Source organism: Capsella rubella, unplaced genomic scaffold (assembly GCF_000375325.1).
Source record: "Capsella rubella cultivar Monte Gargano unplaced genomic scaffold, Caprub1_0 scaffold_7, whole genome shotgun sequence".
Classification (NCBI taxonomy): domain Eukaryota; kingdom Viridiplantae; phylum Streptophyta; class Magnoliopsida; order Brassicales; family Brassicaceae; genus Capsella; species Capsella rubella.
This window is the reverse complement of record NW_006238917.1, coordinates 15,913,615-15,934,498: the sequence shown is the minus strand read 5'-3', so window position 1 is coordinate 15,934,498 and position 20,884 is coordinate 15,913,615. Positions and strand designations below refer to the sequence as shown.

Sequence of the window (20,884 nt, the reverse complement as noted above, 5' to 3'; positions counted from 1 at the left end):
AAAATGATTCAATTGAATGAACCATTAACTTCTAGATGAGCTAGAGATTTGCATGGGATAGACACATATTCGAACCAAACCGAAACTCATCAACCTTGGGATTCGAATTCCACGGTACAGAAATTTTCTACCGATTTTTGAATATAAAAAAAAAAACTCATCCAAAAATTATTTAGTTTTATTAAGCGTAAACAAAATCATATTTAAATATATTTTAAAAAATTCTTATGTTATTTTATTTATCTTTGATTCTTTTCTACTATCCCAAACCAAAAACGAATGTAGAGAGGTTTATCTTTGGTAACTGGAAGACAGATACATATATAATCTAAGAAAAGAAAATTTCCTAATCATTACCTTCTTCTTTTTTTGTATGAAAATTTCCTAATTATTATCTAAATAATTAAGTAACTATAAATCATAATGGTAACTAAATTATAAAGGAAACAATATATCTATCTCTCCTTTTTTTTTTTTTTTCTTAACACAATATATCTTTTTGGTCACTAATTTTTTTTGGTCAGCACACAATAATGTCATTCTGGTGGGTTCGTGGCCGGACAAATTTAGTCCGATCAATGCGCACCAACCGAATTTTCACCGGAGTTTTACGTGATTTTGCATCTTTATTTAGTACTAGTACTGTTCTTCCTTCTTCTGTTAATGCGGCTGATGAGAAAACGATAAACTCCGTGGTTACGACGACTGAGTCCTCCTCGGTGTTGGATTCGGTGGTGATGATCCACACTTGTTCTAGCAAGCCTAACATTTGTTATCCTTGGCAAAACATGCCACAAAGAAAATCCAGTGGCTCAGGTAATGTCTAAATATTATTAGCAATTTAACATGTGCATATATCTATATATATTATTAGCATGCATGTGCATGCAATTTCGTATATTAGAGCGAACCTTATTATGTTTTGATGTATATTTGGAGCATAAATACTAAACTTTTGTTTTTGATGTATATATTGGCATCTGCTTGGAATTCGTATATTAGAGCCTTGTTTTGGTGTATATATATATGCTAATTAGTTTAACTTATCTTTTGGATATTTGATTTAGGGTTTGTGGTTCCGGGGAGGAAGATTATTACAAACGCTCATGTAGTGGCTGATCACATATTGGTGCTAGTCATAAAACATGGCTCACGAAAGAAGTACAAAGCAGAAGTGAAAGCCATGGGGCGTGAATGTGATTTGGCTATTTTGGAGATCGAGAGCGAAGAGTTTTGGGAAGACATGAATCCTTTGGAGCTTGGAGACATGCCCTTTATGACAGAATCAGTAGTTGTTGTTGGCTATCCAATAGGTAACAAGCTTGAGTTTCCTACGATGACAAGTTTATTAATATATGTTTTATATGATTGGTACGTAGCTTCGGTTCCACAAGTCAAACTCGGGAGTTTATGAATATTTCAATTCGCAGGTGGTGAGAGTATCTCCACTACAAAAGGTGTTGTGAGTAGAATCGGATCAAAAAACTACGCTCAGGGTGGTGCCACTAGTCTACCGGTAATACAAACAGATGCAGCAATGAACCATGGAAATAGTGGTGGTCCGGTTTGCATAGGAAACAAAGTTGTTGGTGTAGCATTTCAGGGTCTTAGAGATGCTAATAGTATAGGGTACGTATAAGTTTGTTTTTTTCTCTAGCGATTATGATTGTAATTATCAAAATTTTAACGGGCAACTTTTTATGGGTTTAATCACCAAATTCAGGCACGTAATCCCAGCTAAGGTAGTAAAACATTTCATAACCAGTGTTGAAAAAACCGGTCACTGCGTTGGTTTCTGCTCGCTGCATCTATCGTACCAACATATGTTGGATGCAAATACTCGTAATCATTTTAAGATGGATCCTGATATGACAGGGGTTCTTATATACAATATTTATGAACATTCGGATGCTCTCAATGTTCTAAGAAAAGAAGACATTATTCTTGAAATCGATGGTGTCCCTATAGGAAATGATGGCATAGGTAAATACATATTTACTTTATAATTACTTCTCTCTCTATGTGTTGGTGTAATTATATACTGAGATTTACATATATGGTGCAGTTGTTTTACCAAACAAAGAAGAAAACGTGACGTTGGGTGCTTTGGTTTCTATGAAGCAATCAGGTGAAACAATCTTAGTTAAAGTCTTAAGAGAGGCAAAAACGCTTGAGTTCAGTATTACTCTAACAAAGCTAGTACGTCATGTTATTATTTGTGAATCTCTATATCAAATATTTAGTCTACAATTTATCATTTGAACTAATTTGTGTTTGTGGTCAATATAATCAATGAAAGGTGCAAGGGCTAGTTCCAGCAGTTGGATTTGATAACAACAACCCGAGTTATTACATATTCGCTGGTTTTGTCTTTGTGCCTTACAGTTACAGTAAAAAACACATCAAAGGTTCCAACGGTATGCTTAAACATGCATATCACAATATGCCCAAAAAAGCCGGTCAACAAAATGTCATGATTTCTGAGGTTTGTGCTTCTTTTTTTTATATTTGATATCAAAAACATATGTATAAATATGCCCAAGTTGAAATAAATATGATATAAATAACAATTTTTTTTGTTTTTGTTTGTATCTTATTGTAGATATTAGTTGATATGATCAATGTGGAACACTACATGTACAAGAATTCTCAGGTAACAAAGTATCATTTGTAGTTCTGAATTTTACTAAGATGGGTCTATTTTGGTGGCTGACATTAATATTTTGTGATGGAAACAGGTGAAGAGTGTCAACAAAGTGGAGGTGGAGAATCTAAAGCATTTGTATGAACTCATAGAGAAATGTTGCACCAAAGATTTGAGGATAGAGTTAGGAGATGGTCAAGTTATAATCTTGGATTATCGGTCGGCTAAAAGTTCCACTTCTTTGATTTTGGAACGTCATAGAGTACCATCAGCAATGTCCAAAGATCTCATGATTGATTGATCAATCCAAGACATGTTCGAGTACGAGAGTATAAAATTTGATTTTCGGTTTATTCATATCGGTTACTAGTTTTGGGTATTCGGATATTCGGTTCGGTTCCGGATATTTCGGATAGGGAAGTTTGTATTCGGTTATTTTAGATTTTGGTTCAGTTTTAGTTATTTTTGATTTGGTTTCGGATATTCGAAATAGTGATTTTTATTTATAATGATTACATTTAGTAAAGTTAGATTAAAATTTTAAAAATATTTCTAAAACTTCTAAATATTTTGGTTATTTTAAACATTTTAGTCTAAAACTATTTGATATTTATGGATTTGTAATTAAGATTTTGGTTATCGGGTTATATTAAAGTTCTCGGTTTGATTCGTTTGGTTCTTAAATTTACTATCCATTCGGTTATTACATTAGTTTTGGTTTGGTTTGATTATTTTTTTTTGAGTTTGGTTTCGGTTTGATACTTTTCGTTCGGTTATTTTGCCCAAGACTATCGGTTATACTAAATGTAGCTTTGGTTTTATTGATTCTAGTCTAATAAAATATTTCATACCAAACAAGATTTTAAGGATTTTTTTCAGTAGTATAATATTATTATTGGGATTAAATGATTAATATAGATCATTGAACAGATTTTGCGGTTGTGTCTTTTGCTTTAGTTCGGTTCAATTTACTCGGTATAGTTACCGTTCCAGCCAAAACCAAATTTGGTTTAATACAATTTGCAGGTTCGGTTTGGTTTAATTTTTATGTCCAGGAACTATACAATAAGAGAGAATCTATGGTTTTAAGCTTCGGAGACGATGATGATGCAGAAGGCGAAAGAAGAAGGGAGGAATCTGTTTGGTTCACCGACGTTCATTGATCTTGGGAACGGACGGCTAAGATGCGTCGAGACTGGTCACGAGGTTTTAGCCGGAGACGAAGAATCATACGCTCGTAACAAACGGTGTCGTTTGGGACTCATCGATCACGCTTTGTCTCAGGGAAAGTCTCCTTTCAACATGTTCTCGCAATGCCCATTTTCTCGGTTAGTCAAAGAAAAAAACTTTCTTAATTTTGTATGTTTTCTGTGAAAAATCAAAACTTTTAGTGATTTTTTTGATTGAATCATATTCTCCAATTCTACTAATTTCAAAATTTAAGCATTAAGTTTGAAGATTTCGCAAGTTATCAAATTGACACTGCAAACAAATCCTTTGGTTATTCACTTTTTGATAAGTAAAAGAAGTAGAGAGGTGAATCTCTGTGTAGTTTGTTTATGAAGTTTCTCTCTGTTTTTTTATGTATTTGTGGATGAATGATGAAACTTTGATTGTTTTCTGAGAAAGAAAAAGAAAAAAAGGATAATCCTTTTTTTCGTTAAAAGAGGAGACGTCCATGTCGTTGAATGTCTCTACAGTTTCAGATTGTATTAGCTCAAGTTCCCATTTAGATCTTTGCTTCATAGTCTTAGGTAGTGGTGCTACATTAGAAAGCTGGTTTAATTTGAATTCTTTAGACCACTGAGGAGCATTGGTTGTTAATTTCTCTTGTCTTGTATTCAGTCTGTGTAAATGCATCCAAAATGGTTAAAAGTTCTAATCTTTCTTCTGATTTTAGCCTTTTGGCTTTGTTCTCAGCATTGAAAAATGATTACAAGTTATAAGCTTTTCTTCTTGCTTTTGGCTATGTTCTCAGCTCGAAACTTGTGTGCAAGCTTACCGGGGATACTGTGAACAAGAACGAGGAACACATTTGGAAACATGTGAACGGGAAAAGATTTCTTCATAAACTAGGTTCAATAAATTGGTTTCCCCTCATGATAAATCATTGACATTTTGTAGTGAATCTTATGTCTTGCTCCTGTTATTCATGGTCTTTTTTTTTGTGTTTTTGATGTTGATAAATCTGATAGAGCAAGTGGAAAGAGGAGCTGGATCAAGTGGAAGGACCGAGAAAACACAAGCAACCAAACCAAGATGCAATAAAGAAGATAGTGATTCCGAAGAAGCCGATTTTTGGATGGTTAAGTCAAGTTCTGGTTCAGAGACAGATGGAGAGACTGGTGAAGGTTGTTCTCTTTTGTTTTTTTTGTTGATTCTATTGACATCTCCTATCGAAACTTAAATTAGATTTGCATCTCTGATTTGAGTACAGGTTCTCATTGTGATGCCAAAGAATCTGAAGAGCTATCAGAAAGGCATGTACATTTGCTCTCTCTCTCTCTCTCTATTTTTTTGTTGTACAATCATTCTTTTGATTGTGTCTCATAATAACTCAATTTGGTCTCTTCTTACAGAACAAAGAGAATGACAATAGAGATTGGACCAAGTAGCTTTGCTTCTAGGAAGAAAAAGAGTAAGAATGATGTGTCGTCTTAAGAAGTTGTTGCAGACAAACAAAAAAGAAACAGCATAATTTTGTTTGTGCTAAATCAAACACTTCGTATATTATCCTTAGTAAATCGTTTGATTTTGTTTTCATATACGAAAATTCTAATTTTTACAATTTAGAAAAATGGATGGTAAATTCTATAACATATTATATTACATCTATTTGTTTCGATAAAATTTTCCAATTTTATATTTCTTAATCAAACACTAATCTAGGTCCTAAATCATATGTATATATATAAGAAATAAATAGAGTCTTCTTGGCCATAACACTAGAACCGGCGCTGTCTTCACCTTCATCATGGCCAGTTGTAGCAAGGAATCGGGCGCCAAAGTTAATTTATTTGGTTAGTTTTGTGTGGCTCTGAGCTCCTATATAATCTTCTATATTTGGCTGAAGAGGTTGTTCTTGATCTTTAAATTTGTTCTGTTGCTGCTCTGAAGGTAAGCGAAACCCTGATGATGATGATTTGGAGACCATCCCGATTCTGAAGAAACATAAGGAAACATCATCCGAGGAAAAGGTAACCTACGATGGTCTCTGATTCCTCTTGTCCTTTGAGAACAATCTTGTTTACACTGTGTTCTCTGGCTGGCCAGGAGACAACGGAAGGACTTGTTGCTGATCCTAGTCTCTTGCAGAAGTCTGATCAGGCTAATTCAATCTCAGTGAAGGTTTGATTTTTGTAACTATTGTACATGTTTATGTAGACGTTCGTTCAATTGAGCATTTGTTTTCTTACTATCTCCAAAATCAAAATGGCTACTCACTTAATAGGAGACAGTGGAAGGACTTGATGACACTCCCCTCGATTTTGTTGAGGTGCCTCGAAACACTTAGGGTTTAGTAACACAACTTATTCTGGGGATGAATCTACTTCTTGTGTTTTTTTAATGCAATTTAAGCCCTTTTCTCCTTTTAAGAGTCGTGCGAACACACTTGCCTGTTGTTATTCAGGATGCTGCCTTGATTAAAAATTCGCTCTTTATTGCCCATCTCCCTCACCATGCTAAACTACCAGATATGTAAGTAGCACTACCTTGAGCTTCCCCTTTCCTTGTCTGAGCAAGTTTTTTGGTGACTGATATTTTACCCTCAGCATCGATTTCTTCAAAGATGTTGGACAACGTGTTAATGTTCGACTTGCTGTATCATGCTACAAAGGTAGGCATGCTGGCTTTGGCTCTCTTGAGTTTGCTTCTGCTGGTGAAACAAAAAAGGTTAGAGATAGTTTTCTTTTTCTTTTTAGTAATGATGGAAATCAAATTCATTTTAAAATTTTATGATGAAAAAATATACAACTAGTTATTTGTATGTAGAACTGCTGATTAATTAAACCTTTTATTCTATACTGTAGGCGCTGGAAAAGAAGAATGGTGAATGTTTGCTCGACCACAAGATAATTCTTGGCGTGCCTAAGAGGATAACACGACGCCCTCCACCCAAGTAAACTGATTTTTTGATGTTTTGGAATTATATGTTTCTGTAGCACTGGTTGCAAGAGTTATTTTTATGCCATTACAGAAGACTTGACGCTTTTATTTTTTGTTAATTAGGTTTTCCTTAGATCACAAGGTCTGGTAAGGGTCTTAACACTATTTTCCTCTCTGTCTTTGTTATCAAGAGCACACTATTGGGTAAATTTTTTGGTATACATAGAGTGATCACTAGGGCTTCTCTTATATTCCAGGAACGAAGACTGCCTTCGACGAGAATGCCGTCTGCTTGAAGGAGATGAGACACCTCCCGATTTTGCTGAGGTACCTGTTCTTATTATCTTCAAAATATGCCAAGAAACGCTCAGCGTCTAATGAACACAACTGTTGCCACAGATGGCTTAATTCCGGGGATGAATCTTGCTACTTTTTTGCTGTTCTCAAGTCGTTTTCTCCTTTTAGTCGTGCTAACCCACTCGTCTGTTAAATTCAAGAAGTACTCTTTGTTGCCAACCTCTCTCCCCAAACTAAAATATCAGATATGTAAGTAGCACTAGCTTATATTTCCACTTTTCCTTCTCATAACAAGTTTTCCATGACTTATATTGTCATCCTCCACATCTGCAGCAAAGATTTCTGCAATAATGATGGACTGATGGAGTAGTTGTTAGTGTTCGACTTATTGTAAACCACGAGGGCAAGCATGTGGGTTATGGCTTTGTTGAGTTTCTTTCTGCTAACGAAGCAAAAAAGGTGAGACTAGTGTTGTAATAATGATATGAGAAGATTTTCTTGATGCAAGGACATGGCGAAACTCCTGTTTCTGCTGAGGTACAGGTTCTTATTATCTCCTCATTATGTCAGACGAGTCTATTTTTTGTTGTTTCAGAAATTTAAGTCCTTTTCTCCTTAGAGTTGCGCTAACACACTTAGCTGTTAAATTCAGGCTGTTTCCGTGAGAAAAACCAAGACGCTCTTTGTTGCCCACCTTACTCCCCAAACTATAATATCAGATATGTAAGTAGCACCTTAAATTTTCTGTTTCGTTCTTGGACCGAGTTTTTCATGAGTAATATTGTATCTTCCATTTTTGCAGCATCAATTTCTTCAAAGATGTTGGACAAGTTGTTCATATTCGACTTATTGTTAACAACAAGGGAAAGCATGTGGGCTGGGGCTTTGTTGAGTTTGCTTCTGCTAAAGATGCAGAGAAGGTTATAGTAATGATGAAATGTATTTAAGTAGTCATTTGAAAACTAACGTATTTGGCTGAATCTTTTTATACTGTCGGCGCTGGAAAAGAAGAACGGTGAACGTTTGCAGGGTGGCAAGATTTTTCTTGAAGCGGCTAAGATAGCTCCATCTCCTCCACCAAAGTAAATTAATTTTTTTCAGTGTTATGGAAATTTGTTTATGTAACACTGGCTGTAACTTACTGCTAGAGTTTTGATACCATCACAGAAGACTAACGCCATTAATTTTGTTTATCAGGTATTGTATAGTTTAACTATTTGCATCTTGAGTTTGTTATCGAGAACACATTGCTTTTGGTATACATGGAGAGATCACAAAGGTCCTTGGTATTCCAGGTTTGAAGACCACCTTCGACAAGAAAGCCTTCTGATAGAAGAAGATGGGGCAATGGATGGATTTGTTGAAACTCCCCATTTTGTTGAGGTAGTACCATTTCTTATTATGCAATTTAAGTCCTTTCCTCGTCAGAGTCATGCTAACACACTTGGCTGCTGAATTCAGGAAGCAAGAAAAAAGACGCTCTTTGTTACCAATCTCCCTCCTGAAACTAAAATAAAATATATGTAAGTAGCACCTTTAATTTCCTCTTTTGTTCATGGATGAAATTTTTCATGACTGACATTTTATTCTGCCATGTTTTTACAGCACCTCTTTCTTCAAAGATGTTGGAAAAATTGTTCGTGTTCGTCTTATTGCAGACCACACGGGTAAGCAAGTGGGCTGTGGCTTTGTTGAGTTTGCTTCTGCTAACGAAGCAGAGAAGGTGAGACTAGTAGCTTATAGTAATGATGAAAATTTATATATATTGAAAGTTTCGATTTTGATTAAATCTTCTATACTCTGTAGGCGCTGGAACAGAAGTTTTGATGTCATAACACAAGACTAACTTTGTTTTGTATTTTTGTTTGCTAATTAGGTACAACCTTGCAGAGAAGCTTTGGTAAGAGAATTCTAACTATTTTTGTCTTTTTGAGTTTTGTTCTCAAGGCTAAACATGGGGGAGGTTACAAGGGTATATTCCAGGTACGAAGACAACCTCCTACGAGAACCGAATATGAAGGACAAATCCAACGGATTCTGCGGTAAGAAGATTACCTTCTCTCCCGACGAGGACTGATAGAAGAAGATGAAGCTCTTTGGTGTTTTTAACTTAGTGATACGTTGTGGATTGTTTGTACTACTTTGGTTTTTCTCTTATGTTCCAAGTTAAGTTTTTAAGCTCTTTGGTGTCTTTTAGCTTTTTATCATCTCATCCATTATTTTGTATCAAAATAATAAAATCCTTATTCTATTATGATTTTAAAATTTCTAAGAAAATTCAATGTTTTTGAACTAGTGATTTGAAAATTTACTTTGGAATCTTGTGTTAATGATTTCAAAGATTAGATTTTGAATGACTTTAAAAGATATTACATATAGTAGATGTATTTACTAAAAAAATGATATTAAAATCAATAACATTTAATGTAAATTCCCTTTTAGAAAAATGTAAAGTTCTACAAGCACTTGGTACATTTATCTTTATAGCATGTACATTGATTAAGATAAACCAATAATAAACATGTGACAATTGAGGTTCTAAAATTGAACTTAACATTTTAAGTGATTTGTATAAAAATAATAAATCATATGTTATTCATGGATTTTAATTTTTTTTTTTATGAAATCCAATGTTATTGAAATCATTTTCAGAAATTTGAAAAGATTTTATAATAAATCCTATAAACCCTCAATAAAACGCAAACCATTTAAAATACAATAAGATACCCTAGAAATCGAGTCGGGTCGGATGGAGATGAAGAAGCAGCAAAACCCTAAACCTTCAAACAAGTTACGCAGACGACGAGATTCATGGAAACCGTGGTCGGAGCTTCCTTCAGATCTCCTGAACTTAGTGTTCGAACGCCTCGGCTATGCTGATTTCCGACGAGTAGAATCCGTATGTCGCTCTTGGTGCTCCGCTGCGAGACGTTGCTTGGCGAAAAAGCAAGTCCCATGGCTGATTCTCTTACCGGACGAAGACGACAAGATCGAAACCCATTGGTGCAGATTCTTCAATCCCGAGGAAAAAGAAAAGCTTTACAGGATGCGAGCTGACGTGTTCCAATTTGCAAACAGCACGATCTTAGCAACACATGGGAACTGGCTTCTTATGGTAGATCACTGGTCTGATCTCTACATTTTGAATCTGTTTACTCACGAGAAGATCTATTTACCTGAGGTGGAGTCACAGCTTGGAACCACGAAGGTGGAGCGAACCACCTCGAGAGGTAATTTTTGTATTTCAAACGTAAACGATCACCACTGGCCTCGCCCAACGAAGTTCAAAGGTATCAATATGGTTATGCGTTCCCCTGTCTTTTGGATTGACGAGGGAACTAAAGAGTATGTTGTTCTATGGGTACTTGGCGATTGGTGTGTGGTTTATTCCAAGAAAGGAGATGTGTTCTGGAATCAGATTCAAATCCCCTTAGGTTATTTTATTGAACGTTTTGAGATGGTTTTCAAAGATCACAAGCTTTACTACCTCTTCCTAAATCCTAGGTATGCTGGTTGTATCAAAATATTCGATTTCTCCGGAGAGATTCCGCAAGAGACTTTTCACTGTGATGTTCCTGCCAACCCCTCTCTACTTCAGCCGATAACAAGCAACGATTCGTGGCGAATATGGCGAACAAAACTTGTAGTTACAATAAACGGAGATGTCCTCAAGGTTGAACGATTGTTCAAGTATGAACAAGAGGTTAGGCTCTGCTCCTTCCGCGTCTACAAGGTTTGTTCATCAGGTTTCTCTAACAAGTATGGTGAACAAGTTTATTCTTTGGGCGACGAGGCAATGCTTTTTGATCTAGGCGTCACTGTGCTCGCTAATGATGACATTGTGGGTTTTAAGAGAAACTCCATCTACTACAATGTCATATCACATGACGAAAACGCTACTCAAATTTGTGTCTTTAATCTCGAGACAAAGGAGATGAAGGAGGAGCCACTCCACAAGTTTGTTTGTTCGTCAGAGCATCAACTCGGCAGAGCTCGATGGTTCCTTCCAAGTTTCAAGCAGACATAATTCATCTCTAACTACAATATGCTGTTTATTTTGTTTCGTTAAAATCAGTATTACATCACAACTGCTATGGTGTAGTTAGAATAAACTTAATGTTTATGGTGTGGAACATAAAAAAATATAATATGAATCTATTGGTTAAATATTTGGAAATAGTGCTATTGATGTGTATTTTGACCAAAGTTTGAAATATTATTAGTTGCTCTGTTTATATAAATATATGCCTTGCGCATGTAATTCATGGCTTTCAATGTGTTGATGTTGACAAAGGAAAATGAAAACAAAGGTAAGAGTGAGTATCTCTTAAGAAGAAGTTGTTGTGGACAAAATAGTAAAGAAAGAGCTCTTTATGATTTGAAAGCTAAAATTTCAAAACCAAATCATCCATAAAATCACAAGTTCATAAAATTACTGTAGAAAAAATATTAAAATAAAATGTGAAAGATGCATGTTAGTATATATAAATTTTAAAAAAAAATATTTATCGAATAAACAAAATATGTAGTTAATTATACTTACAAATATGCAACATTCTGGTCAGAAAAATCCATGGGTCTAAATACACTAGTGTATATTCCTGGAGACTCCTTGAGGATGTACTACAAAATAATCCAAAAGATAGGTTAAATTAGAGAAAAGATAACATTAAAAAAAAAATATATATATTTTATGTAACTAAAATTATAATACATACCTTGGTTTTGTCCAACAGAAACGAATGACATATGAATCATCCATTCATGACAATACTCAACAACGTCATAATGCACATGTCCTACTGCTGTGTTGTAATGGTTAACACTCATGGCACCAAACATTATTTCCCCTCTGTCATCTCCAGCATATTCATAATCTCTCATCCAAAGAGAGAAAAGATTAGCGTATAACAAGTCTCTATTCATCATCGTTTGCCTGAAACACAAACATCTTTTCGTATTATTCAAATCATAAATATAAACCACATAATCATTTACTTAAAATTATACAAACAAAATCCAACCTCACATTATCAAATAAATACTATTAACTCTTGAGTAAAACAAAAACAAGTGAAAACAATATATATATATATATATATATAAAATTGTAATAATTACTAATAATTTTTATTAAAAAAAAAAGAATTAAGAAGCAAATAGTAATTATCAAATACTCATGTTCTGGAGGAGTGAATGCAAATCCAACTATCCCAGTCCAAGTTGTATGGTCTCATAGTAATCGATAGGATCATCATTAAATATAGCACAAAAAATGTACTACAATGAAATTGTTAATTTTTTTTGTTTCTAAAACAAATGAAGAACTTCTAAAAATAATACATACAACAAAAAGTTACCTGACTCCTTTTCATAAGTATCTGATTCAAATCCCCAATAAGGATTAGGTACTCCATGGACGTAATAAGTAGGAATCCATATTTCATGGGCTATTGTGTCAAATGATACTCGCTGCTCGTTGTGTCGACTTCCAACTAGTATAGAACCGTAGTAAGAAAAATAATCGACATTTGTAAGAGGAATTCCAATTATTTGTGGCATTGATTCAAATTCCAAAAAATAACAAAAAAAGAAAGAAAAAAGTTTCAAAATGAGAATAGATTAGGCGGAAGAAATTGAAAGAATGACAGTGAGTTTCTATAGAGAGGCCTTATATAATAGAATGGAACTATCTCTCAGTATAGCTCCCAAAAATCAAAATGCTATTAATTACACGTACGAACAAAAGAAAGAACAAGAATCTCACTAAAGTAAAACCTATATGCATACAACAACAGCTAAGTTCGAAAGTAGTGGTGATGTTGTCCAGTGGACGTACTATTAATTACACGTACGAACATAAGAAAGAATAAGAATCTCACTAAAATGAAACCTATACGCATACAACAACAACTAAGTTCCAAAGTAGTGGTGATGTTATCCAGTGGGCGTACTATTAATTACACGTACGAACAAAAGAAAGAATTAGAATCTCACTAAAGTGAAACCTATATGCATACAACAACAGTTAAGTTCCAAAGTAGTGGTGATGTATTCCAGTTGGCTTTCAATGTTGGTTTGTTAAATTCCTCTGCTATAGAACATCACAACTTATATGGTGTGTGATGTTGTTTGGTTAATGACGTAATGATTGTGGTGTGGAAAATTAAAAAGATAATAATAATAAGAATCTATTGGGTTATATGGAAATAGTGTTGTTGATGAGTATTTTTGTTGACCCAAGTTTGTAATATTATCAGTTGCTCTGTTCATATAATCTTATGCCTTGCACCTGTAATTCTTGGCTTTCAATGTGTAGATGTTGACAAAGAAAAGTGAAAACAAAGGTAATGTCGACAGAGATTGGACTTCTATAAACAAAAGGAAGAATGATGAGTCGTCTTAAGAGCATCTCCAACTCATCTTTATTTCTTCCTCTAAACTCTATTTTATAGCAAATTTTGCTCCAACCCACCTCTATATCCACCACTATTATAGAGATTGCTATTTTTATCTCTATATATAGAGGAACTCTATTTTTTCCTCTATAAATAGAGGTGAACTATTTTATTGCAAAGTAGTCCTTTTAATCTTAAACTTTTTTTATTTATGAGAAAAATAAATAAAATAAATATATTTAATAACTAATAATATAAAATATTTTAGAAGTTTTAATATAAATATATATTCTAAAATTTGAGACTACCATTTGCAAAAGTAAATTATATAAAATCTTATAAATATATATAATAATAGATTTTATTTTTATTGAAGGAAAAAAGAGATTTTATTTTACCTTATTATATATAATAATAGAATAGAATCTAGTATCTTATTGTTTTTTATATAATGCGATGTACTTTTAAATAAAAAATATATAATATTATGTTTTTATATTAAATGTTTAATTTAAATAAAAATAACTATTTTATTAAAATTTTATAAAAGTTAAAGTAAATGGGTTAATTTGCAATTTTTATAAATAGATGGTGTTAATATTAAAATTTAAAAAGAATATATTTGGAATATTTTATTATAGAGGAAACCATTGCAGCAAAAGTCAACTCTATTATGAGTTCCTCTATTATAAAGGCAAAAATAATAAAATCATTGGAGATGGTATAAGAAGTTGTTCCGGACTTTTATAAAGAGCTCTTTTGAAATTTATGTGAGAGCTAAATTTCAAAACCGAATCATCCTTAAATCACAAGGTCAAAGCCAAATCTAAAGATGAAATGGAGGCAACTACATCGTTCAAACTTAAAATTTAACAAAGTAGAAACTGTAAACATGACTGTCATTTGAGGTAGAACAATGATTTCACTCTTAGTGTCTCTCAAACAATGATCTCATTCCTCCATAGCTTCACCAGCCACTTCTACAATTTCGACTTTCTCCGATAATGGTGTAATTTTGGTGAGTAGAACCTCTGTTTTTATAAAGAAACAAAAACAGCAGGAAGAAGAAGAAGATCTAATTAAACCAAATTCAACACTTCAACAATCAGGACAGATACTAGAAACGATTTAAGTGTTGCAACACGTAGCTTCTTACCAGTTTTCTTGGTGAATGAATAGCCTTTGCTGCTAACATAGGTTCTTGGGTTTGGTTCCATGTAATTTCTCAAGTATTCCTTGTTTCCCTGTCCCAAAATCGACAAACACAATAAGTTTCAAATCAAATATATAGGTAATCCAAAGTATTGGTTTTGTAGCGAATAGCTTTGGTTTAGCTTAATATATCTATCAGTCATGAAACAAACAAATTTCTACATAGTACATCTATCTATTAAACGGAGAGTAAGATGGAGTATGACAAACCTTAGTGATCACACAGATATCCACATTGCTACCACTACCAAGGTCGTTGAATATACCAGAGCATATGGCTTCAGCAACCAACTTGATCCCTTCGTCTCTCTGCAAGATTTGAGTCAAACATAAAAAAATACGGCAAGAAGAAATCTACAAAATATAAAGATAAAATGCCTCTGTTTTACTTACAGTTAGACCTTCTTTATACTTTGCTTCAAACACTGACATGGCAGCAAGGGAACCAGAACCCATTGTAGCAAATGGTAGAGTATCAGTGGAACCGTGTGGGTATATCTGCATTTTAGTCAGAACGTTAGAGATGAATACAAAATGAAAGAACCTGAACTATAAAAGCTATTTACAGCTGAGAACTTTGATCAGGAGTTAGAAACTAACCGTATGAAGATGAGGCCCGGTAATATCAACTCCACCAAGCACAAGAGCAGCTGAGACATGACCTTGATAGCTGAATGATACTTCAGAAGTTCAATTACATATGCCTATTAGTAAACTTAACACGAGATTCTGGTCATAAGCAAAAATACCTAAAAAGATGTTTTTTGAGAAGGGTCAATGCAGTAATGACTCGAGAATCTCGACCAGTCTGGTATCTATGCAACCGTAGCTGGGAGCTGACCATATCTGAACAGTGAGATATAAATCAAAATAACTTAGCACTGGATTTTGATCGAGCTAACAGAAGTAGAGAAATTTGGTATTTAAGAAAACTACCAGTTACTGCTTCAGTGTCAGCAGCGGTTCCTGCACCACAGCAGTAAATGTTTGGTGCCATATAGTGAATCTTCTCACAGTTCTTATCAGCCACAATAGGCCCTTCAGTTGCCCGTGTATCAGCTCCAAGTATCACACCATCCTATACAAACAAGCAAAGGAAATCAGCACTGTATATTTTCAGCAATCATCTATTGGAAATCTGAAAGAGAACGTCAAGAACACAGGATCACACACATCATCGCATGTTTCATACAGTGTTCTAAACTGTCGAACAAAGGCAAAGAGTCATCAACATGTTGCCACATGATCAAGGGTTTAGAAAGCAACAACACTTTATACTTTCATGTTCCTACCAAACATTTTCACCAATAATTAGAGCAATCCAATTCTCATTTAAAGCTGCCACAAGGTATCACACAAGCCGTGCTCCAAAAAAATCTCTCCTTGTGGAATATCAAAGCACATAGCCTAAAACGCTAACTTTTCAGCTAACTTATTCTTAGCATTTGCATCTTACCCATAATTCTTGAACCTTCGGCCAATTTTTTAACTTCCATAACTAAAAGAGAGTACTCACTATCCAACAATTACACTATGCTAAACACACAAAAGCTATAAAAGCAAACTCAAAGCTAATACATTTTAGAGAATCTGAGATAGTAAACACAGACCTTGAATATCAACCCAACAATAGTAGTTCCCGTCTTGAGAAACGACGGAGCTTTAAGACCCTTCTGTGTAAGCATATCATTCCTTTTGCACAGATCGAAGCTAAACCCACCTTTAGGCGGTACATCGACGGAAGACTGCGACATTTATCCGATTTCACCACTCTACAAATCAGGAAAATCAAATAATCAGCCCCAAAAATAAAAAGTCTCAACGAAGTGAAATTTCGAATGTTGAGAAGCAAAATCCGAGAACCAACGCATACGAAATCAGAAGAATTAGAGTGGGGAACTAAAATCACATACTAACAACAGATTTATGAGAATTCGTGAAGTTAAAAATCAAATCAAATACGTTTGGATCGAGATCGCTGGAGGATGGGTTAATCGTTACCAAAATCGATAAGATAGAATCGACGTAGACGATAGAGTGAAGAAGAAAAGTAAAAATCTAAGCTTACAGAAGAGAGATGTTACCTTGACTTGAAGATTTTGCGAGAGGAAGGAAGCTCGAATCGGAGAAGAAGAAGAAAGAGTTAACACTTCACAGAGTTTTCTTCTTCCTCAATTAATCCTTTTTGCTTAACCATTTTTGAGGGGCTGTGATATAGATGGGCTTAATTTATTAAATGGGCTTTTGTTTCTATAAAAAATTAGCCCATTTGTATAAATTCCAAAATATGCCACTTTTGGGTTTGCTTGTATATTTTTTTCGTATTCAGTTTTAAGAATTCTTTACCCAAATAATAGTTTTCTTTTGTTCAGTTTGTTATGAATCATAGTGGATTGTCATAACAAGCTCAGTAAGACCCGGCCCATATCAAGCCTGCTCCGGCCCAATGTTATGGAGGTGTAACTTGTATTAGGGTTTACTTGTAACCTCCTTTGTATGAACCTATATATATGGCTTTAACCTAATGAATAAAGCATCCCAGTTCCCTCTCTATTCTCTCTAGTCAATAACACGTTATCAGCACGATTCTCTAAAAACCCTAAAAGCTAAAATCACTTCTAAAAACCCTAAACCTAAAAATCTCGGCGGCTACTGGTCATCCGTTACTGTTCATCGTCAACACTGTTCACCGCCGTCACTGTTCATCGCCGGTTACTGTTCATCGCGGATCTTTTCAGAAGCTTGAGAAACCGAGGTCTTTAGCTCCCGGTCCAAACCATTCAGAATCCAATTGGTGATAAAGAGGTAAACACCATGAACCCTAAAAACAATTGATTCATGTTTTATAAAACCTAAAACCATGATTTTGAACATGTGATTGTTGATCAAAGTGCTTTTCATATGAATTTGTAAAACCCTAGAAATATGAAATTGTTGTTTAAAGTACTTTTCACATGCAAATATGAAACCCTAAAAACATGAATTGTTGTTTGGACCACTTTTCATGCGTTTATAAAATATGAGATTGTTCTTTGAACTACTTTTCATGCAACCTAAAATCGATTGTAATCTTGTTTTTCATATGGATTGATGTTTGCTAATATTAATATGAATTATGAAATCCTAATACTTGATTAAACATGAAATCGAATTTGTATGCATGATCACCTTAGATTTTCTCTTTATGAAATCGAATATGAATGCATGATCACCTTAGATTTTCTCTTTATAAAATCGATCTATGTTTGAGCACCTAGAACAGCATGATAAACTAAAAGTCTTAAGATCATGAAATAAATTATATGCTTGAATTGCATGATGGAAGTTTGATCTTATAGATATCGCATGCTAGGATGCTTGATTAAAATCGCATGAATGCTTGAGCACCTACAACTGCATGATATATTCTAAAGTATTAAGATCATGAAATATATGCTTGAAATTGCATGATGGGTGTTTGATCTTATAGAAATTGCATGCTAGGATGCTTGTTTAAAATCGCATGAATATATGATGAATAAGAATCACCTTAGATTTTCACATGCAAATATGAAACCCTAAAAACATGAATTGTTGTTAAAGATTTTTAGAGTTTAAGATTCTATTGTTATTGGTGTACGGATTCTTAGATTCTTACTAAAATCTCTTGTTATTTGTGTATGTATTTTGTAATTCTATTTAAAATCCTTTGTTATTCAAAAAGTTGAGTATTTATTGATTTTCCAATTCTATCAAATTCTAGTGTTATTGGTTTAATGATTCCTTACCTATTTAGTCATTAAAAACAACTTTCAAAATACTGCAATTATCATAAGGATTTGTAGAGTCTATCATATGAAGAATCTATTAAACTCTAAAAATCTGGTTAAACATTATTTTAGAATCAACAAATCTTTTTGAGAATCTTAAAATCTCTAAACTTTTGAAATCCACAAACTCTTTTAAAATCAATCTCCCAATAACTCCCCCTAAGACCATGAGATTATGAGATTATGAGAATCTCGTTTGGCATGTATATGACCATGAGATATGGGATCATGAGATTATAAGATTATGAGAATCTCGTTTGGCATGTATAAGACTATAAGACCATGAGATATGAGAATCATAAGACAGTGCATGGACCTTGTCCGGGATGAACGTTCGGAGAAAAGGGGACGCGGCTCGGCGAGTTTATACTCGTCCGAACTGATGCGCGGGCTACCTCTCTACCGGACGGTTGGAACGGGCAACGGTAATAAAAAGGTTTATAATGAAACCTAAACATGAGCATTTGTCCTTCTTTTGAGATATCAAAACTCAATAACTTGGTTTTTAACGCCCTTAATCTCTTGGGAGATAATTATTTGAAATAGGCGTTGGATGTTTAGATCATCCTAAAATCAAAGGGGCTCGTTAAATGTATTGTTGATGGCAATGACGAGCCCGATATGAATAAGGCAATTATTCGCCATCACCTTCCGGAGAGTCTCAAGGATCAGTACTTGTCTATATTGAGAATCCCTTGGACCTTTGGAACGAACTCAAAAATCGTTATGATCACCAACGTACGGTGTCACTACCAAAGGCCATGTATGATTGGATAAATCTCAAGATCCAGGATTTTAAATCCGTGGACAGATATAACTCGGCCATGTTTAAGATAGTTTCTATCTTGAATCTGTGTGGAGAAGAGATAAGTGAGAAGGATATATTTGAGAAAACCTTCTCCACCTTCCACACAAGTAACGTATTGTTATAACAACAATATCGTGAAAAGGGTTTTGAGACATATGCAAGTCTGATCTCATTTTTATTGCTCACCAAGCAAAACAATGAATTGCTAATGAGAAATAGCGAGTTGAGACCTCCCGGGACAGCCCCACTCCCCGAAGCCAATGCTATCGCATCGGATAAGAAAGAAGCCAAATAGGCTCACCACGTCCAAAGAGATAAAACATCCGGCCATGGACGTGGTAAATGGCAAGGACGTGACCGTAGTCACTCCTCCGGTCGTGGACAAGGTCGAGGCCGCGGGTATCACGGCAGAAAAGGCCGTAGCCGTGGTACATCTTTCAAACCGCAAAACCCGACCGGAAAATCAGTTTGCCATAAATATGGGATGGGGAACCATTGGGCTAAGAATTATCGGACTCCCAAGTATTTTATTGACCTCTATCAAGAGAGTGTAAAAGGGAAGAATCCGGAAGCTCATTTGGTGCGTTATGATAATAAGGATGATTTCGATCATACCAAGGATGATCTCATGGAGACTTCCGATTGCCTTAAATAAACCAAGTGTTTCGACATCAAGCTTTGTTAAGCTTTATAATTCTCTATAATAATTTGGATGTATTCTCAATAATTACTATGGATCTATCTCTATGGAATAATTTTATAAAAGTGTTTAAGATATAGTTCGTGGTGGATAGTAGGGCAAGCCACACGATCTTACACTTAAAAATGCCAATAAGTACCATAGCGGGTATGGCTAATTTAATTAAAGGCTACGGCCATATATTATTGCCCATGGGTACGCTTTTAGAGATTTCTAAAGCGTTATATTCACCCAGCTCAAAGAGGAGCCTACTATCTCTCAAAGATATTATAATGAACGGTTTTCATATTGAAACCAAGGGCAAAGGAAACAGAGTGTTCCTTATGAGTGATGAAATTGCCCAAGGCCATAAGAAAGTCCTAGAGACTATACCCGCTATATCATCAGGCATTTACTGTGCTAAAGCCAGTAAGATATATTCTAATGCCACGGTAAACAAAGGGTTTACCGAGAGATTCACTTTATGGCACGACCGGCTTGGCCATCCCGGGTCGAGTATGATGCGAAAAATAATCATGAATATATAAGGGCACACACCGAAAGAAATAAGAGTTATCCCAAATAATCTCACGTGTGTAGCATGTTCACAAGGGAAACTCATTATAAGGCCATCACCAGTCAAAGTGATTACGGACTATATGTCTAGATAATGCTGGTGAATTCACGTCCCAAGCTTTTAATGCTTAGTGTATGATCATGGGGGGTAAGAATAAAACATTTTGTGGCACATGGACATACACAAAACGGTCTGGCTGCATCATTTATAAAATGCATACAGCTAATTGCCAGACCATTGCTAATGAGATCAAATTCCCGATCTCAGCTTGAGGACATGCTGTCTTACATGCAGCTGAATAATTCGCATCAGGCCATCTAGTGAACATACATATTCCCCAAAAACAATTATTA

The 20,884-nt window shown here is 34.7% G+C and overlaps 5 protein-coding genes and 1 long non-coding RNA gene across 6 annotated transcripts in view; 4 read left to right on the top strand and 2 right to left on the bottom strand.

Annotated features, from left to right (window-relative positions):
- LOC17880977 overlaps nucleotides 1–9,340 on the top strand; it is an 82,438-nt gene extending 73,098 nt beyond the window's left edge. Inside the window, exons 19-28 of the mRNA XM_023778578.1 lie at nucleotides 6,096–6,140; nucleotides 7,701–7,771; nucleotides 7,851–7,967; nucleotides 8,044–8,130; nucleotides 8,216–8,245; nucleotides 8,344–8,431; nucleotides 8,510–8,571; nucleotides 8,654–8,771; nucleotides 8,925–8,948; nucleotides 9,020–9,340. Of these exons, the coding sequence (XP_023634346.1) occupies nucleotides 6,096–6,140; nucleotides 7,701–7,771; nucleotides 7,851–7,967; nucleotides 8,044–8,130; nucleotides 8,216–8,245; nucleotides 8,344–8,431; nucleotides 8,510–8,571; nucleotides 8,654–8,771; nucleotides 8,925–8,948; nucleotides 9,020–9,094 (717 nt within the window). The 3' untranslated portion in view covers nucleotides 9,095–9,340. The remainder of the gene's footprint in view (nucleotides 1–6,095; nucleotides 6,141–7,700; nucleotides 7,772–7,850; nucleotides 7,968–8,043; nucleotides 8,131–8,215; nucleotides 8,246–8,343; nucleotides 8,432–8,509; nucleotides 8,572–8,653; nucleotides 8,772–8,924; nucleotides 8,949–9,019) is intronic.
- On the top strand, nucleotides 4–2,945 carry LOC17878594 (putative protease Do-like 13). The gene is made up of 10 exons (XM_023777931.1): nucleotides 4–26; nucleotides 61–114; nucleotides 635–816; nucleotides 1,068–1,313; nucleotides 1,431–1,629; nucleotides 1,724–1,983; nucleotides 2,066–2,203; nucleotides 2,307–2,485; nucleotides 2,603–2,653; nucleotides 2,739–2,945. Exons 1-10 carry the CDS (start codon nucleotides 4–6, stop codon nucleotides 2,943–2,945), a joined length of 1,539 nt encoding a protein of 512 aa, XP_023633699.1.
- Nucleotides 3,739–5,461, top strand: LOC17880199 (surfeit locus protein 2). Its single transcript, XM_006285126.2, has 5 exons — nucleotides 3,739–3,972; nucleotides 4,623–4,720; nucleotides 4,840–4,995; nucleotides 5,082–5,124; nucleotides 5,224–5,461. The coding sequence occupies exons 1-5, from the start codon at nucleotides 3,746–3,748 to the stop codon at nucleotides 5,303–5,305; spliced, it is 606 nt and encodes a 201-aa protein (XP_006285188.2). The 5' UTR covers nucleotides 3,739–3,745; the 3' UTR covers nucleotides 5,306–5,461.
- Nucleotides 9,341–9,709: 369 nt separating the features above from the next.
- On the top strand, nucleotides 9,710–11,253 carry LOC17879296 (putative F-box protein At4g22660). The gene has a single exon (XM_006283739.2). It carries the CDS (start codon nucleotides 9,798–9,800, stop codon nucleotides 11,073–11,075), a length of 1,278 nt encoding a protein of 425 aa, XP_006283801.2. The 5' UTR covers nucleotides 9,710–9,797; the 3' UTR covers nucleotides 11,076–11,253.
- Nucleotides 11,254–11,524: 271 nt separating this feature from the next.
- LOC17877657 lies at nucleotides 11,525–12,660 on the bottom strand. The gene is made up of 3 exons (XR_002832863.1): nucleotides 12,409–12,660; nucleotides 11,767–11,984; nucleotides 11,525–11,671 (listed from the first exon to the last, which is right to left on the bottom strand). It is a non-coding gene; the product is annotated as an uncharacterized LOC17877657 (long non-coding RNA).
- Nucleotides 12,661–14,170: 1,510 nt separating this feature from the next.
- On the bottom strand, nucleotides 14,171–16,831 carry LOC17880441 (proteasome subunit beta type-7-B). The gene is made up of 9 exons (XM_006284240.2): nucleotides 16,743–16,831; nucleotides 16,269–16,430; nucleotides 15,595–15,736; nucleotides 15,408–15,504; nucleotides 15,259–15,328; nucleotides 15,052–15,156; nucleotides 14,869–14,967; nucleotides 14,603–14,690; nucleotides 14,171–14,477 (listed from the first exon to the last, which is right to left on the bottom strand). The coding sequence occupies exons 2-9, from the start codon at nucleotides 16,410–16,412 to the stop codon at nucleotides 14,398–14,400; spliced, it is 825 nt and encodes a 274-aa protein (XP_006284302.1). The 5' UTR covers nucleotides 16,413–16,430; nucleotides 16,743–16,831; the 3' UTR covers nucleotides 14,171–14,397.
- Between the last annotated feature and the right edge of the window lie 4,053 nt (nucleotides 16,832–20,884).

Excerpts from the sequence above, each read along its gene's own strand:
- LOC17879296 (XM_006283739.2), top strand. The coding sequence starts at position 9,798 with ATGGAGATGAAGAAGCAGCAAAACCCTAAACCTTCAAACAAGTTACGC.
- LOC17880199 (XM_006285126.2), top strand. The coding sequence starts at position 3,746 with ATGATGATGCAGAAGGCGAAAGAAGAAGGGAGGAATCTGTTTGGTTCA. Across the intron at positions 4,721-4,839 it reads AAGATTTCTTCATAAACTAG|AGCAAGTGGAAAGAGGAGCT; the intron begins GTTCAATAAATT and ends TAAATCTGATAG. Across the intron at positions 5,125-5,223 it reads TCTGAAGAGCTATCAGAAAG|AACAAAGAGAATGACAATAG; the intron begins GCATGTACATTT and ends CTCTTCTTACAG.
- LOC17878594 (XM_023777931.1), top strand. The coding sequence starts at position 4 with ATGATTCAATTGAATGAACCATT. Across the intron at positions 817-1,067 it reads AAGAAAATCCAGTGGCTCAG|GGTTTGTGGTTCCGGGGAGG; the intron begins GTAATGTCTAAA and ends TATTTGATTTAG. Across the intron at positions 1,984-2,065 it reads TATAGGAAATGATGGCATAG|TTGTTTTACCAAACAAAGAA; the intron begins GTAAATACATAT and ends TATATGGTGCAG.
- LOC17880441 (XM_006284240.2), bottom strand. The coding sequence starts at position 16,412 with ATGTCGCAGTCTTCCGTCGATGTACCGCCTAAAGGTGGGTTTAGCTTC. Across the intron at positions 15,737-16,268 it reads TTGTTGGGTTGATATTCAAG|GATGGTGTGATACTTGGAGC; the intron begins GTCTGTGTTTAC and ends TTGTTTGTATAG. Across the intron at positions 15,157-15,258 it reads CCGGGCCTCATCTTCATACG|ATATACCCACACGGTTCCAC; the intron begins GTTAGTTTCTAA and ends ACTAAAATGCAG.